The 17,276-nt window shown below is 44.8% G+C and overlaps 1 protein-coding gene across 8 annotated transcripts in view; it reads left to right on the forward strand.

Annotated features, from left to right (window-relative positions):
• The window catches only part of LOC104014005 (secretory carrier-associated membrane protein 1), a 92,800-nt gene that overhangs the window by 45,004 nt on the left and 30,520 nt on the right, over window positions 1–17,276 (forward strand). For 7 of the 8 annotated variants that reach the window (XR_015705884.1, XM_087762630.1, XM_087762631.1 and 4 more), the window contains exon 5: window positions 1,331–1,459. The exons of the other annotated variant lie outside the window; for it this stretch is intronic. Coding sequence is in view for 6 of the 7 variants with exons in the window: in XM_087762630.1 (XP_087618756.1) it covers window positions 1,331–1,459 (129 nt within the window). In the remaining variant the exon portion in view is untranslated. The remainder of the gene's footprint in view (window positions 1–1,330; window positions 1,460–17,276) is intronic. 8 annotated transcript variants of the gene reach the window in all.

Genomic DNA, 17,276 nt, shown 5'->3' on the forward strand with positions numbered 1-17,276 from the left:
CACAGGGGTGGGAAAGCACATCAAATAAAATTCTTAAATAAGAACTTGAACTATTATAAGATATCTGATTTTTTCTGTGACTCTGTCTTGAAACTATCGGTCCTGAAAGAAATAACCATATACTGCAGAATGAAGATCTGAATTATTATCAGATATTTTTCATATAAGAAATCCCTAAGTAGTTTTTAATATGGATGGGAATATTACTTGATTGCCTTCTGTATGCTCCCTCTGTAAATCTCCTGCTCTAAAAGGCTTGATAAAAAATGTTCAGTGGAAGAGGCAGAAAATTTAACAGATACTTAGTGCCTTGGACTTGTTTGGACAGAACTGTCAGCTTCATCTTGCCTGAGTGGGGAAAGAAATAAGAAATAATGCAAGTGTGTAAGATTTGCAAGTTTTCTGTTCTTACCAGCTGAACTGCTACTAAAGATATGGTTGAAGATAGAAATTGCAAACAAAACCTTGTCAGAATTTCAAATAAAGGTGCTTTTAGGTTAGTCTCTAGTTCAGCTCCACTTTAGGAATATGGTGATTAATGTATCTCTTGCATCCAGAATTTGAAATGCTGTGGTAAAGGTTTGTTGTATTTATCTCAGTTGAATCTCTGAGTCTATGCTTGGTATGACTTGTGTTTGGCAGAATGTATACTCTAGTCTGTGAGCAGATCATCATACAGGAAATCCAAGTGTCTTATACTGTGTTGTCCTTTGTGGTGTCCTGACTCTGTCACACAACTGTATCAAAATATATTGATGCTGTAGGCATCTTCTTGTAACAAAAAAGTAGTTTAGACCATTTAAATAGCTGCCTTTCTTCAGGCTTACAGGCTTTTAGATAAAGCTTTGACTGTAAACTGTATTGGGAACTAGTTCAAAGTGTTAGAGATATCCAGGTGTTAAAAATATCAGGATTCTGAGAATGGAGAATACTTTTCAGTCCCCAGTCTTTGTGTTCTACAAAGAATGAGAGTATGGTGGGACAGGGAAATGTGCATTTAAAAGTCAAGGAACTCTGAGAAATTGTTTTGTGAAGAATTCTCTTTTCTCATTACTTTATGGGACCTGTCAGATGCCTGCTTAGTCTTTTACATAGATAAAATATTGTACATTCCTTGATCTGTCTGCGCTTCATTGTATTTTATTTCTGAAGTTTATTTTCAGTATTGTGTGAGGATTGCTAATAAAACTCTTGGGTTTTGGTAGCCCAAGTTATTCATATGCTTGTGAAACTTGTGCATAAAACAATTTGAACAAGACCAAATGCATATCTCTTTCTAGTATACAGAAATTAAAACTATTATAAAGTTGGGTTTTTTTCTGATTGGCAGGTAGAAAAAATAACTGGCCACCTCTTCCTGAGAATTTTCCAGTGGGTCCATGTTTCTACCAGGACTTTTCTGTAGACATTCCTGTAGAATTCCAGAAGACAGTAAAGATTATGTACTATTTGTGGATGTGTAAGTATTTTTTTTTAAAGAAAAAACAAACTGCCTGTTCGAACTTGATGATACATATCTGCTACTTTGGCTTTTGCAGCATCTGTAATGAGAAATTGTTTTAAATCCAGAAGTCAAATGTTGAAGTGAAATCTTTTTGTTAGCTTGAATTTTAAAAGTATTGGATTATTTCATAGAAACTTCCATATAAAAAAAGGGGGAGGATTACCCTAAGGCAGTTTGGTTATAGTATATTGCAGATTTCTGTTTTAAATATCCCTGCTGTTGTAAAATGAGCTTTGACCATTTATTACCTTAGAAATAATTTCACTGTTTTTAAAATCGTCTTATATATTACGAAATACAATTTGCAGTCACTGTTAATAGACTTCTGAGTTTAAGAAGCGTGTCGTGGTTTAACCCCAGCTGGCAACTAAGCACCACAGAGCCACTCGCTCACTTCCCGCTGGTGGGATAGGTGAGAGAATCGGAAAAAAAAAGTAGAACCTGTGGGTTGAGATAAAGACAGTTTAATAGGACAGAAGAGGAAGAGAAAATAATAATAATAATAATGATAAAAGAATATACAAAACAAGTGATGCGCGATGCAATTGCTCACCACCTGCCAACCGATACCCAGCCAGTCCCTGAGCAGCAGCCCCCCAGCCAGCTTTCCCCCAGTTTATATACTGAGCATGATGTCATATGGTATGGAATAGCCCTTTGGCCAGTCTGGGTCAGCTGTCCTGGCTGTGCCCCCTCCCAGCTTCTTGTGCACCTGGCAGAGCATGGGAAGCTAAAAAGTCCTTGACTAGTGTAAGCACTACTTAGCAACAACTAAAACATCAGTGTGTTATCAACATCATTATTCTCATCCTAAATCCAAAACACAGCACTATACCAGCTACTAGGAAGAAAATTAACACTATCCCAGCTGAAACCAGCACATTCTCCACCTCTTATTCCATACCATTTACATCATGCTCAGGTCCCACACTATCCAATACATCCTCATTAACCACCGCTCCCCATCCCATCCTTTGCTACAATACACAGATATCATTCCCCTAGTCTATGGACCACCCCTGTATAATGTCCATAAAATGTTCACTGAGTTTCATTTAGTCCATGAGTTTGGACTCCATCTGTGATGGTGGTCACTCAGGACAGGAGAGGTGGTGTGTTGCATGGAGTTATTAGGCAACAAAGCCAGCTCAGGTCTGGTCACTGCTGCACTTGCACTGCTTCTTGTAAGGCTTGTCCTCCATTGGTTCAGGTGGTTCCTGCTATAGTAATTCCCATAATGTGCAATTCATCCTGGGTTACAACAATTTAAAGGTATTTCCATTACAATCTCCACCTCTGGCCCCTTTGGACCAGACTATAGGGTTTCACATTGCAATGAACTCCTCCCCTTGCCTCTGCTCCGGCTTGGACTTATCCACAGACTGAAGTCCCTTAAGGTTGTATCTGCTCCAAGTGGAGCCTTATCTATGGGCCACAGTCTCTCCAGGGGTATACCTGCTGCGGCATAGACTTATCCACAGCCACAGTCACTTAGAGGTGCACCTGTTCCAGTGTGGCCTTCAGAGATATACCTGCTCCAGCATGGTCTTACCCATGGCTGCAGTCCCTCCGGGGGAGTACCTGCTCTGTCGTGGCCTTACCCATGGCCACACGCTTTGAGGTGCTCCAGCATGACCTCATGCACAGCCACAGATGCTTCGAGGTGTACCTTCTCCATCATGGACTTATCCTTGGGCTAAAATCCCTTCAGAAGTATACCTGCTGCAGCATGGACATAACCATGGCCACAGATGCTTCTAGATGTACTTGCTCTGGCACGGGCTTATCCATGGCCACAGACACTTCGGGGTGTCCTGTTACCACGTGGACTCATCCACAGGTCACAGTCCCTTCGACTTGAGTTCATACTGGAGTTCCAGCCTATCCAGCAGCACAGAAACAGCAGCGATGCCCTGGCCCTCTGCCAGCCCAGGCACATGGCCGTTGCTGTTATCAAAATGTTCCCAGGCACAGCAGAGTCAGATGATAAGCGGTATCGCCCCCGTGACAGGGGCTGCAGCTACTCCAACCCTTGCGACAGGCACTGTGGCTAAACCAGAGAACTAACCCGTGCCAGTATCAGTCACCCCTATACACAAAAAAAAAATACACAAGAAAATCAGCTCATTTAAGAAGGGATGAAGATGAACCAGGGCCATCACGAGAACAGGAGGAGGAAGAGGCAGAACCCATAAATGAGATGGTGACCACCCGATCCCTGTCCCTGAGTGAGCTGCAAGATATGCAAAAAGATTTCAGTCGTCATCCAGGCGAGCACATTGTCACCTGGCTGCTCCGATGCTGGGATAATGGGGCCAGTAGCCTGGAATTAGGGGGTAGGGAAGCCAAGCAGCTGGGATCCCTTTCTAGGGAAGGGGCCATTGACAAAGCAATTGGAAAAGGGACAAAAGCCCTCAGCCTCTGGAGGCAACTCCTGTCAGGTGTGAAGGAAAGGTATCCCTTCAAGGAAGATGTTCTATGTCACGCAGGCAAGTGGACCACCATGGAGAGAGGTATCCAGTACCTGAGGGAATTAGCCATGCTGGAGGTGATTTATAGTGACCTGAACAATGAGCAGTTATGCAAAGATCCTGATGAAGTCCAGTGCACACAACCCATGTGGCGGAAGTTTGTACGGAGTGCATCATTGTCATATGCCAACTCATTGGCAGTAATGACCTGGAAAGATGGAGAGGGATAAACAGTGGATGAATTGGCTGGCCAACTCTGACAATACAAAGAAAGTCTCTCTTCCTCCCTTGTCTCAGCTGTGGAGAAACTGTCCCAGGAGGCCCAGCAACTCATAGAGGATATATCCTACTCCTCACCTGTACGGACCAGTATCTCAGCCATTAGGAGTAAGCGTCCCGCTGCACAAAGAGAGAAGATATAGTGGATACACACCACGGGCCACCCTGTGGTTTTTCCTCTTTGACCACGGAGAGGACATGAGGAAGTGGGATGGAAAATCTGCCTCGACCCTAGAGGCACGAGTACGTGTGTTGCAAGGAAAAACAGCTACAAAAGGCGGTTCTCCCAGGAAAATTGCTGCTCCAGTTTCCAGTGAGCAGTTCCCCAGACAGAGCAGAAGGGGTGATTTTGTTTCCAATCTTAATAAAGGTTTTTTTGATTTGCATTTACAAGAAGTGAGTAACGAATGCTATGACCAGGACTAGAGGGGCCCTGCCTCCAGCCAGGTGGGGGAAAGGGACAACCAGGTTTACTGGACTGTGTGGATTCGATGGCCTGGCACATCAGACCCACAGGAGTATAAGGCTTTAGTAGACACCGGTGCACAGTGTACCCTAATGCCATCAAGCTATAAAGGGGCAGAACCCATCTGTATTTCTGGAGTAACAGGGGGATCCCAAGAGCTGACTGTATTGGAGGCTGAAGTGAGCCTAACCAGGAATGAGTGGCAGAAGCACCCCATTGTGACTGGCCCAGAGGCCCCATGCTTCCTTGGCATAGACTACCTCAGGAGAGGGTATTTCAAGGGCTTTTGGTATAGCTGCCTTGGAGATGGAGGAAATTAAATAGCTGTCTACCCTGCCTGGTCTCTCGAAGGACCCTTCTGTTGTGAGGTTGCTGAGGAACAAAGGACAATGGGTGCCAATCGCTACCACAACAGTGCACCGGCAGCAATATCGCACCAACAGAGACTCCCTGATTCCCATCCATAAGTTGATTCATCGACTGGAGATCCAAGGAGTGATCAGCAACTCTCGCTCACCTTTTAACAGTCCCACATGGCCAGTGCGATAGTCTAATGGAGAGTGGAGACTAACAGTAGACTATCGGGGCCTGAATGAAGTCACGCCACTGCTGAGTGCTGCCTGTGTATGCAAGCAAAGCCAAATAAAGAATTCATTCTCTACTTCCCATTGGCAGGCAGGTGTTAGTCATCTTCAGGAAAGCAGGGCTCCATCACGTGGAACGGTTACTTGGGAAGACAAGTGCCATCACTCCGAACGTCCCCCTTTCCTTCTTCTTCCCTCAGCTTTATATGCTGAGCATGAAGTCATATGGTATGGAATAGCCCTTTGGTCACTTGGGGTCAGCTGTCCCAGCTGTGTCCCCTCTCAACTTCTTGTGCACCTCCAGCCTACTTGCTGGTGGGGTGGTGTGAGAAGCAGAAAAGGCCTTGACTCTGTGTAAGCGCTGCTCAGCAATAACTAAAACATCCCTGTATTATCAACACTGTTTCCAGCACAAATCCAAAACATTGCCTCATACTAACTTCTGTGAAGGAAATTGGCACTATCCCAGCCAAAACCAGCACAAAGTGTAATAATCTTTTGCTTTATAATAGACATAGTTTTATATAGTTTAACACAGTTTTAGTCTATAGTGGATACTTAATATCATTATAGCGTTTTTAAGAAAAATAGTGTAAAGTAAATTAGCTGAAGAATCAGTTCACGTTACAACTATATTTTGTATGCCAAGAATGCTCTACACAGTCTTTGTGGGGTTAATTTTGTCCTCATTCGGGTGCTGTGTTTTCACTGGAGAAATGTTGGATGAACTAAATGTAAAAATGCCACAACATTTGTTTCTTCTGCCTTGTCCACTGTGATGAGAGCCTAATAAATACTGAGACTGATGATATTCCAAAGATTTAGGTGCTTTCATGCCATTAATATATTTTTAGCATACTAAGGGGATGTAAATTTTAGAACTCTTCTGTTTTTTTTCCAGGGCTCCGGATTTAGTTAGCGGATCTGCATAATTTTACCTGTTAATCTGGTAATCTTATTACTGTGATTAACCGTGTAATTGAAAAACATAAAATGAGTAGTCAGCATTGAATGATGTGAATTCCACTTCATCGTAATCCACAGCTTTCTATATTTATTGTTGGGTCATTAATCTTTAAATAAGCAAGTAAATCTACTGTAGAAGGTGGGACTAGTCGCTCACATAAATGTGACAGACATTTAAGTTATATGAATTCTAAGATCAAGTACTCCAAAATTTTAGGATAGTTACTAATTCTGGCCATTTGCAGGACTGAGTTCTAAAAGTGCCGTATGTTTCAAACACAAGGTGAAGTTGGGCAGTGAGAACTGGAATATTAATACTGTTTTTCTTTTTCCTTCTTATGGCAATAAATAAAAGAAGCAGTGACATTATAGTATTTCAAAATGTATACGAGTTGTGCTCATATAACATGACAGATTTTCTTCTAGGTAGACTGAGATTTTAACTGAGTCCTCTTGCTCTTTTCCTTCTTTAGCTCTCGTACTCTCTGACTTAGGGATTACTCGGGAAGGAAGGAAAAGGGCATAATAAAGGAAAAGAAAGACAAAAATCTATTTCAGGCTAAAAAAATAAAAAAGATTAAGTACAGAACTTCGTGCTTTAGGGCTGGCGGCTGAATCAGTCCTTATGACTTTTCTTTCCCAGGAACCTATCTATGTGGTTTGGCTCATACTTCATTAGAGTGGCTTTGCTTCCTCAGTGGAGGCACTCATTACCATAGCAAACCAACCTGCTTCTGCTTGCTGCTCTACCCTACATTTTATTTCCTCTTCTAGAACTTCCTAGGTCTTGTAAGGCCTAGGGGTCTGTGGACATAATCACGTTTGGATAAATCTAGTACTGCCTGCTCAGCACTTTGTAAAGTATGTTAGTTTTCCTCTTCCTTTTTAGCAGTCCTAAGAACACACCTTTCTATTTCATTTTCTGGGTGTTGCTTTCGTTGGTAGCAATTTTTATATCTTTATTCATGGTCTTTATGTATCTGAGGAAACTTTTTTACCTGCTTCAGACCTATATGCTCTTTATCTCATAAGCATGCAAGTCTGCTTGTAATCCCTATTCTGTGAATTCTCTGTCTTTTCTCTATCTGAAGTCAGAGTTTTCTGATTCTTTGAGGTGGTTTTCTCTTTGCACAGATTCCCCCCTGCCCTGGGGAGAGCTGCTTTTTTTTTTTTAAACTGACTGACTGCTCCCATGTTTTTGTGAACTACAGCAATCAATTAGCAATGGCTTCTGTCAGCTGCCAGTGGAGCTTTTCTATACTATCTTTTTTTGTGACCATTGCTGTTCTAGTGGCTTGCAGATAGAATGGCAGTTTTCCTGGCTTTGTAGCGCTGGGCACTGCTTTTTAGATATTTGTATGCTGTTAGTAGTGAAACGTCCCATGTGTCTTGACTGTTATCTGACACCAAATATTTTTTGGCTCAAAAGCCTGTTTTTTCCATCTACTTTCCCCATAGACTGATAGCATGTGTAAAATGAGCAGTAGTGATTTTCAAAGAATATTTCTTATTTGAAGTTACAAACTGAAGAGCTGCTTAATCACATAGAAAGCTTTTGTAGCGTTTGGGTTTGTTACTTTATATAGGCTGTGAATGTTTCCTTTTTTTGTGAACAAGACTTTTAAAGGTTTTTTCAAAGACAAATGACTTAAACTATAGATTCTGGTGGAAATATACCCTGAGGTGCCAACTTTCATGGTATTTTTTCCATTTAGGAGAGTTTCATCTCATCCATCCTTCCTTCTATCTGAGGATACAGTCAATGGTACATATAACAATCTGTGTTTATGTTTGTTTTGCCTGTTCCCGAGAACCTCCAAGGATGGACACTTCATAAACTCCCCCCAAACCTGTTCTAGTGTGTTGCCATCTTTATCCTTAGAAGGTGTTTCCAAGTATATAATTTAATTCTCCCTTCCTGTGATTGATCTTCCCTATTCTGTCCACTGTTGTTATGGAGAGCACATTTATCCCCATTAGTCATCTTCTTTTGGCTAAATTAGCATAGTTCACTCAGCCTTTCTTTGTAGGTCATGTTTTCTAGACATCTGATTCTTTTGTTGCTGTCTTACAGATTTTTAGTGTGTAGTATCAAGAATTGGACAGTGTTAACTGTGTCCAATATTTTAGCTGAAGTCCTAATATACTTTGTAGAGGAAAAAAAACACCTTCACATTTTTAGTAGTATGTGCTTGTGTTCTGTGCTGATCTAAGCCTGTTTTAGAATATATTTTTTCCTATGAAAAATACTTCTGTCATTTGTAAGGTGTGTTTGCAAATGTCTCACCCTCCCCACAAAGAGCAGAACAGACAAGGAACAAAAGCCTAAACTACATTTGAAACCACTCTGATGTGCTCCAAGGTTGTGTGTGATCAAACTTCACCAGCTTTGTCCTCATTTGCCAGTTGCCTTGTGGCTTCAAAGCCCTACATTTTGCAGGTATCCCATTCCCCTTGAGGCACTCCATTACAGGGTGACAGTCCAGCTGGTTCCTGGGAAGAAGCACATTCTTTTGTCATGTATCCTAGTGAGGAATTTGGTTTCCCGAGAATACCATCAATAAAACATTACTGAAATGAAACTTATTCTGCCCCTCTGCTCTGCTCTGGTGTGACCCCACCTGGAGTACTGCATCCAGCTCTGGAGTCCTCAGCACAGGAAGGACATGGACCTGTTGGAGCAGGTCCAGAGGAGGGCCACAAAGATGATCAGAGGGATGGAACACCTCTACTATGAGGAAAGGCTGAGAGAGCTGGGGTTGTTCAGCCTGGAGAAGAAGAGGCTCTGGAGAGACCTTATTGCGGCCTTTCAGTACTTAAAGGGGGCTTATAAGAAAGATGGGGACAGACTTTTGAGTAGGGCCTGTTGTGATAGAACAAGGGGTAATGGTTTTAAGCTACAAGAGGGTAGATTCAGACTAGATATGAGGAAGAAATTTTTTACGATGAGGGTGGTGAAACACTGGAACAGGTTGCCCAGAGAGGTGGTAGGTGCCCAATCCCTGGAAACATTCAAGGACAGGCTGGACGGTGCTCTGAGCAACCTGATCTAGTTGTAGATGTCCCTGCCAATTGCAGGGGGGATGGACTAGATGACCTTTAAAGGTCCCTTCCATCCCAAAGCATTCTATGATTCTATGATTATTACAAAAATCTATTTTCATACAGTCCCAAATGGGACTGCAAAATAATCATCTCAGTAATGTAGATGCCAGATAGCATCAGTGCAACTTGTGGTCTTTATCTACAGTTCACTTTCAAACATTAATGGATGATAAAGTGTAGTTAATTAAGACAGGGAATGTATATCTAAGTAGGGTTCTTCTATACAAGGAAGTTTACACTAATAAAAACGAAGTTGAGTCTGAATATTTATTAAGCTAATATAATTTCCTGTTGTTCACTCTTATTCTGGCATGAGTGCCCTTTTTTTTTTTTTTTTTTTTAACCTCACCTGCTTCCACAACTAAACTAGGAGAAGGCTTTCTTAGATCACTTCACACTGAGTGCTCTATTGGTATAGCTGTGAAGTTATTGTCATATAGGCACTGTATGATGCAGACTTCTGCCAAAGCCTTAGGTCATTTCAGCTGTCAGGTGATCATTATCTTATAATAACTTGTATCACGGTTGAATTTGAAGAGGAAAGTAGGTGGAAGGTACTTAAAACCATTACCCTGAACATGAAAACACCTGTCTACTTATACAACAGCAAAACTTATCTAGGTCACTTATTGAAGGTGTTGGCTCAAAGAACAAATGCCTCTCTGTAGCTTGCAGCAGGCAGAGAGAAGGGCGAGTGGAGTGAAGGGAGAATTGTCAGTGAAGTCCTGTGTCTTCATCTGTAGCTTGCTGATACTCAGTTTTTATGGCTGAGATTCTCTGTGACAGTAGTGAAGTAGACCCCTATGTTGCCAGTTTTATTGTGCTAGTAAGTATCAGTAGTGTGTGTGACATTGTTTCAACCCTCTTCTGCAGTGATGGTATTCTTTTAAAACTTGTCCTGTTATCATAACTGCAATTACAAAAAAAAAGTAATAATTTTAGAAAGTTCGAACTCCACCAGAACGTGGATTTTTCTAGTAATCTAGGAGGTCTTCCTGTTTTCCAGTATTGACTAGAAAAAGAAAGAATACCCCTTAGTAAGCTTTGTCATATTCATCAAAGGAAGGTAGGAATTTGGATTTGTATCCTTTGTTGTGTTTTATGAGGCATACACATACAAATTCTGAAATGAGTTGCTTTGCTAACCTCTTGGAACAGTGCTGTTTATTGAAAAGTACAAACTTCTCTGTTTCTGGTGACTCTTGGAGGAAAATATGATTTGTCTGAGGGAAATATGTTTTGAGTTTGCTAACCTCTTGGAACAGTGCTGTTTATTGAAAAGTACAAACTTTTCTGTTTCTGGTGACTCTTGGAGGAAAATATGATTTGTCTGAGGGAAATATGTTTTGAGTTCCTTGAGCCCTTTATGCATTGATGTGGGCATTTTGCTTTAAGATTTTTTTTCCACTAAGTTGATTTAGGGCTTATTTAAGTACCAGTTAAGGGGGAAGCAAAGATCTTTGAAGAGTCTTTTTTCAGAATCTTTATTATCTTGCCAGTTCTTTACAGTCAAAGCCGAGGTGAGCTGTTCCAGAGCCGAGGCAGATCTTGGTGTACAGGGGGGTTTCCTGAGGCAGGGAAATGCCAGGGCAGCGGAGGGACCCACCAGGAGCTGGCAGCTCTCACAAGAGATGCTGATGAGGCCAGGGCATTGCCAGAGCAACTGTGGCCACCCCCACACCTATAAAAAGCAGCCTAGGGAGCGCTAGCAACCAGGGTGTGGCATGGCAGTTTGCGCAGAAGGGCGCGCAGGAAGGTCGTCATCATCCTACCAGCCCAAAAGGTCAGTTCAATTGGTGGTCATCACCCTCCCAGAAGGAGCTTAGCTATGGTAACCACCCAGCAGAAAGCAGTGTCCTCTGCACTCATCAGAACTGATGTGGCTACCCAGACAGAGCTCCCACAAAAACATGCAGCCACCCAGGTCTCAGGCTGCAGGGAGTGCCAGAGCCTTTCACTAGTGCCTGATGGCAGTAGTGAGAACATCTGTGTGAGGTGTGACCAAGTAGATGATCTGCTCAGCCTGGTGGCAGAGCTATGAGAGGAAGGAGAAAGGTTAAGGAGCATCAGGGAATCTGAGAAAGAGGTAGACTGGTGGAACCATGCTCTGCCCTCCCTGAGACAGAAACAGGAACATCCACCAGAAAAAAAACAAGATCAAGGGGATCCTGTATCCTCCCTCCACCAGGCAGAAGGCAGTAGCTTAAAGGAAAGGAGTGAATGGAGGCAAGTCCACACTTGGGGTGGCAGGCGATCCCCCTCCCTGCCTACCTCGCCTTCCCAGGTGCCTCTGTACAACATGTATGAGGCTCTGGATCTGGAAGGTCAGTCAATTGATGATGTGGATGATGGTCCATCTGCACCAGAGGTATTGCCAAGGTTAGAAAGGCCTACCTGCTGTATCACGACCACCTCCACAAGGAAGAAAAGGCAGGTTATAGTTGTAGGTGACTCCTTTCTGAGGGGAACAGAGGGTCCAATATGCCAGACAGACCCTCCTCTTAGGGAAGTCTGCTGCCTCCCTGGGGCCCGGGTTAAGGACATCACTAGGAAACTTTCTAGCCTGGTATGGCTCTCAGACTATTACCCATTATTGCTCTTCCATGTGAGTGGCGATGAAGCTGCAACACGTAGTCCAAGGGCAATCAAAAGAGACTTCAGGGCCTTGGGATGGTTGGTAAGGGAATCCGGAGCCCAGGTAATTTTCTCCTCTATCCTTCCAGTTGCAGGCAGTAATATTGGAAGAAACAGGTGGACCCAGTCTATTGATACATGGCTTCATGGCTAGTGTCACCACCAAAATTTGGGGTTTTTCGATAATGGGATGGTCTACACAACACCAGGCTTGCTGGTATCTGATGGGATTCACCTTTCTCAAAGGGGGAAGAGGGTCTTTGCTCACGAGCTAGCAGGGCTCATTGACAGAGCCTTAAACTAGACTTGAAGGGGGAAGGGGATAATATCAGGCTCGCCAGTGACAAGCCATGGGATGATACTCCAGGGTTAGAGGGATAGGGTGCTAGCGAGGGCCCTCATCCTGTTGCTCTGAGACATGCTGGGCACACTGGAGCACACTTGAAGTCTTACGGAGAGGAGCCAGGGGCTCCTGAGTTAACAGGAGCCAACAGGGGAACATGGTGAAATACCTCAAAGGAATTAAGGTGTGTTCCTCTAAGAAGGTGACATAGCCGACAGCCCAGCTGAAATGCCTCTACACCAACGCACGCAGCATGGGCAACAAACAAGAGGAGCTGGAAGCCACCATGCTGCTAGAAAGCTACGACCTAGTTGCCATTACTGAAACTTGGTGGGACGAATCCCACGACTGGAGCGCAGCTATCAATGGCTACAGGCTGTTCAGAAGGGACAGGCGAGGAAGGAGGGGCGGAGGGGCTGCCCTCTTTGTCAAGATAGATTGAGAAGAGCTGTCTCTGAAGAATAACCACGAGCAGGTTGAAAGCTTATGGGTAAGAATTAGAGACCGAGGCAACAAAGGGAACCTTGTGGATGGTGTTTACTACAGGCCATCCAATCAAGGGGAGCCTATTGATGAAGCCTTCTTACTCCAGCTACAGGAGGCATTGCGCTCGCAGGCTCTTATCCTGCTGGGGGATTTCAACCACCCTGACATCTGCTGGAAAAGTCACACAGGGAGCTGTAGGCAATCCAGGAGACTCCTGGAGTGCATCGAGGATAACATCTTAGGCCAGGTAATAGACAGTCCTACCAGAGGGGATGTGTTACTGGACTTGTTGGTCACCAATGCAGGTGAGCTAATTGGTGACATCAAGATTGGAGGCAGCCTGGGCTGCAGTGATCATGCACTGGTGGAGTTTGCAGTCCTGAGGGATATGGGACAGGCAAAGAGTAAAGTCAGGACCCTGAATTTTAGGAAAGCAAACTTCCAGCTGTTCAAGGAGTTAGTCAATGGGACCCCCTGGGAAACTGCCCTCAGGGACAAGGGAGCAGAACAGAGCTGGCAGATCTTGAAGGATGCTTTCCATAGGGCACAAGAGCTCTTGATCCCCATGTGTAAGAAATCAGGAAAGAAAGGCAAGAGACCAGCATGGCTGAGTCAAGACCACCTGGTCAAACTAAAGGGCAAAAAGGAAATGCACAGGCAGTGGAGGCAGGAACAGATATCCTGGAAAGAGTATAGGGACGCTGAATGGTTGTGTAGGGATGGGGTCAAAAAGGCCAAGGCTCGGCTGGAGCTGAACTTGGCAAGGGACGCAAGGAATAATAAGAAGGGCTTCTACAGATACGTTAACCAGAAAAGGAAGGTCTGATGAACACGACTGGCAAACTGGTAACAACAGACACAGAGAAGGCTGAGGTACTCAATGACTTTTTTGCCTCAGTCTTCAATGGCAATCTCTCTTCCCACACCTCTCGAGTGGATGGACCTCAAGGCAGGGACTGGGGGAGCAAAGTCCTTCCCACTGTAAGAGAAGATCAGGTTCGAGACCACCTGAGGAATCTGAACATAGATAAGTCTATGGGACCCGATGAGATGCATCCCAGAGTCCTGAGGGAATTAGCTGATGTAGTTGCCGAGCCACTCTCCGTGATATTTGAAAAGTCATGGCAGTCAGGTGAAGTCCCTGGTAACTGGAAAAAGGGAAACATTGCAGCCATTTTTACAAAGGGTAGAAAGGAGGACCCTGGGAACTACCGACCTGTCAGCCTCACCTCTGTGCCTGGGAAGATCATGGAACAGATCCTCCTAGAAGCTATGCTAAGGCACATGGAGGACAGGGAGGTGATTCGAGACAGCCAGCATGGCTTCACCGAGGGCAAGTCCTGCCTGACCAACCTAGTGGCCTTCTATGATGGGGGGTGGGGAAGGTGAGCGAGTGGCTGTGTGGTGCTTGGTTGCCGACAGGTTAAACCGCAACAGTCCTTTTTGGTGCCCAACATGGGGCTCGAAGGGTTGAGATAATGACAGATCTGACCAGAGCACGTTAAAACAAATTTGTTATAAGCATTTGTTATATTAGTTTAGTAATCGCTGGTCACAATGTTGATTCATTTGCTCTCAGAGTTGTATTTGTTCTCAGAGTTGTGTTATGTAACACCTTACTTGCCATATATACTGTTTATCATCTCTGGGAAATGGATTAAGGTTATTGCTTTCCTGTACTGTGTAACAGTGGCTTATGGTATGAAAAAATTATTGGTCATGAGATCAATCTCATATTTGTACTCAGCATTGCTGCCACCTCTGTACTTCGGGAGCCTTCTATCAGAAATTATTAGTAATTACACTTTTTACTTTTTCTCCTCGGAGAGCCAACCTTTGGGAGAGACACCTTCCTCCATCTTCCCCTTCTTCTCCAGGCTAATTACAATAGCTTTTGAGAACTTTGAATATCCTTGGGATGTTCAAAGCAGCATGTTCCTATTGCTATGTCTCCTGAATGTGTGTCAGGTCTTGCTCAGGGTTAAACAACTATTTAAGAATACTGCGGATACTCCAACCCTGGCGACAAGCACTGCAGTTACTCCAACCACCGCAACAAGCATTCTGGCTACTCAAAACTCAGTGACAGGCATTACGGTTACTCCAAACCCCTGTGACAGGCACTGTAGCTACTCAAACCCCCACGACAGGCACCATATCTGCTCAAACCACGGCGACAGGCACTGCAGCTGAACCAGAGAACCAACCTGTGCCAGTATCAGTCGCCCCTATACACAAGAAGAAATCTTGGAAGCAAAAGTCAGCTCACTTAGAAAGGGATGATGAAAAAGCAGGGCCATCACAAGGAGAGGAGGAGGAAGAGGCAGAACCCATAAATGAGATGGTGACCACCCGATCCCTATCCTTGAGTGAGCTGTGAGAGATGTGAAAAGATTTCAGTCGTCATCCAGGCAAGCACATTGTCACCTGGCTGCTCCGATGCTGGGATAACGGGGCCAGTAGCCTGGAATTAGAGGGTAGGGAAGCCAAGCAGCTGGGATCCCTTTCTAGGGAAGGGGGCGTTGACAAAGCGATTGGAAAAGGGGCACAAGTCCTCAGCCTCTGGAGGCGACTCCTGTCAGGTGTGAAGGAAAGGTATCCCTTCAAGGAAGATGTTCTATGTCACGCAGGCAAGTGGACCACCATGGAGAGAGGTATCCAGTACCTGAGGGAATTAGCCATGCTGGAGGTGATTTATAGTGACCTAGATAACAAGCAGTTATGCAAAGATCCTGATGAAGTCCAGTGCACACAACCCATGTGGCGGAAGTTTGTACGGAGTGCATCATTGTCATATGCCAACTCATTGGCAGTAATGACCTGGAAAGATGGAGAGGGATAAACAGTGGATGAATTGGCTGGCCAACTCTGACAATACAAAGAAAGTCTCTCTTCCTCCCTTGTCTCAGCTGTGGAGAAACTATCTCAGGAGGTCCAGCAGCTCGAAGAGGATAGGTCCTACTCTCCACCTGTATTTACCAGTATCTCAGCGTTCTTCTGCTCAAGAGAGAGGATATAGAGGGTACACACCATGGGGCACCCTATGGTTATACCTGTATGACCACAGAGAGGTCATGAGGAAGTGGGATGGCAAACCTACCTCGACCCTAGAGGCACGGGTACGTGTGTTGCAAGGAAAAACAATCACACAAGGGGTTCTTCCAGGAAAACTGCTGCTCCAGTGGGCAGTTCCCCAGACAGAGTAGAAGGGCTGATCTTACTCCTGATTGTAATGAAGGAACTCCTGACTCATATTTACAAGAAGTGAGTAACAGATACTATGACCAAGACTAGAGGGGCCCTTCCTCCAGCCAGGTGGAGCAAAGGATGTCACGAATCCTGATTTAGGATCCTGCAAACTATGCCAATTTGTCACGAACGGGGGATTTAGAACGCTTAGGGAATCACCAGCCAGGTGGAGGAAAGGAACAATGGGTTTTACTGGACTGTGTGGATTCGATGGCCTGGCACGTCAGACCCACAGGAGTAGAAGGCTCTAGTGGACACCTGTGCACAGTGTACCCTAATGCCATCAAGCTATAAAGGGGCAGAATCCATCTGTATTTCTGGAGTGACAGGGGGATCCCAACAGATAACTGTATTGGAGGCCAAAGTGAGCCTAACTGGGAATGAGTGGCCCAGAGGCCCCGTGCTTCCTTGGCATAGACTACCTCAGGAGAGGGTATTTCAAGGACCCAAAAGGGTACCGGTGGGCTTTTGGTATAGCTGCCTTGGAGATGGAGGAAATTAAACAGCTGTCTACCCTGCCCGGTCTCTCAAAGGACCCTTCTGTTGTGGGGTTGCTGAGGGTCAAAGGACAACAGGTACCAATGGCCACCACAACGGTGCACTGGCAGCAATATCGCACCAACCGAGACTCCCTGATTCCCATCCATAAGCTGATTCATCGACTGGAGATCCAAGGAGTGATCAGCAACTCTCGCTCACCCTTTAACAGTCCCACATGGCCAGTGCGAAAGTCTAATGGAGAGTGGAGACTAACAGTAGACTATCGGGGCCTGAATGAAGTCACGCCACCTCTGAGTGCTGCTGTGCTGGACATGCTAGAACTTCAATCCGAACGGGAGTCAAAGGTCGCCAAGTGATATGCCACAATTGACATCGCTAATGTGTTTTTCTCAGTCCTCTTGGCAGCGGAATGCAGGCCACAGTTTGCTTTCACTTGGAGGGGCCTCTAATACACCTGGCATCGACTGCCCCAGGGGTGGGAACACAGCCCCACCATTTGCCATGGACTGATCCAGACTGCATTGGAACAGGGTGGGGCTCCGGAACACCTGCAATACATTGATGACATCATCATGTGGGGCAATACAGCAGAAGAAGTGTGTGAGAAATAGTTCAAATCCTTCTGGAGGCTGGCTTTGCCATAAAACAAAGTTAAGTCAAGGGACCTGCACAGGAGATCCAGCTTTTA

The sequence above is a fragment of the Nipponia nippon genome, unplaced genomic scaffold (genome assembly GCF_047370975.1).
Source record: "Nipponia nippon isolate SJK-2023a ecotype South Korea unplaced genomic scaffold, ASM4737097v1 scaffold_26, whole genome shotgun sequence".
In the NCBI taxonomy this organism is placed as follows: domain Eukaryota; kingdom Metazoa; phylum Chordata; class Aves; order Pelecaniformes; family Threskiornithidae; genus Nipponia; species Nipponia nippon.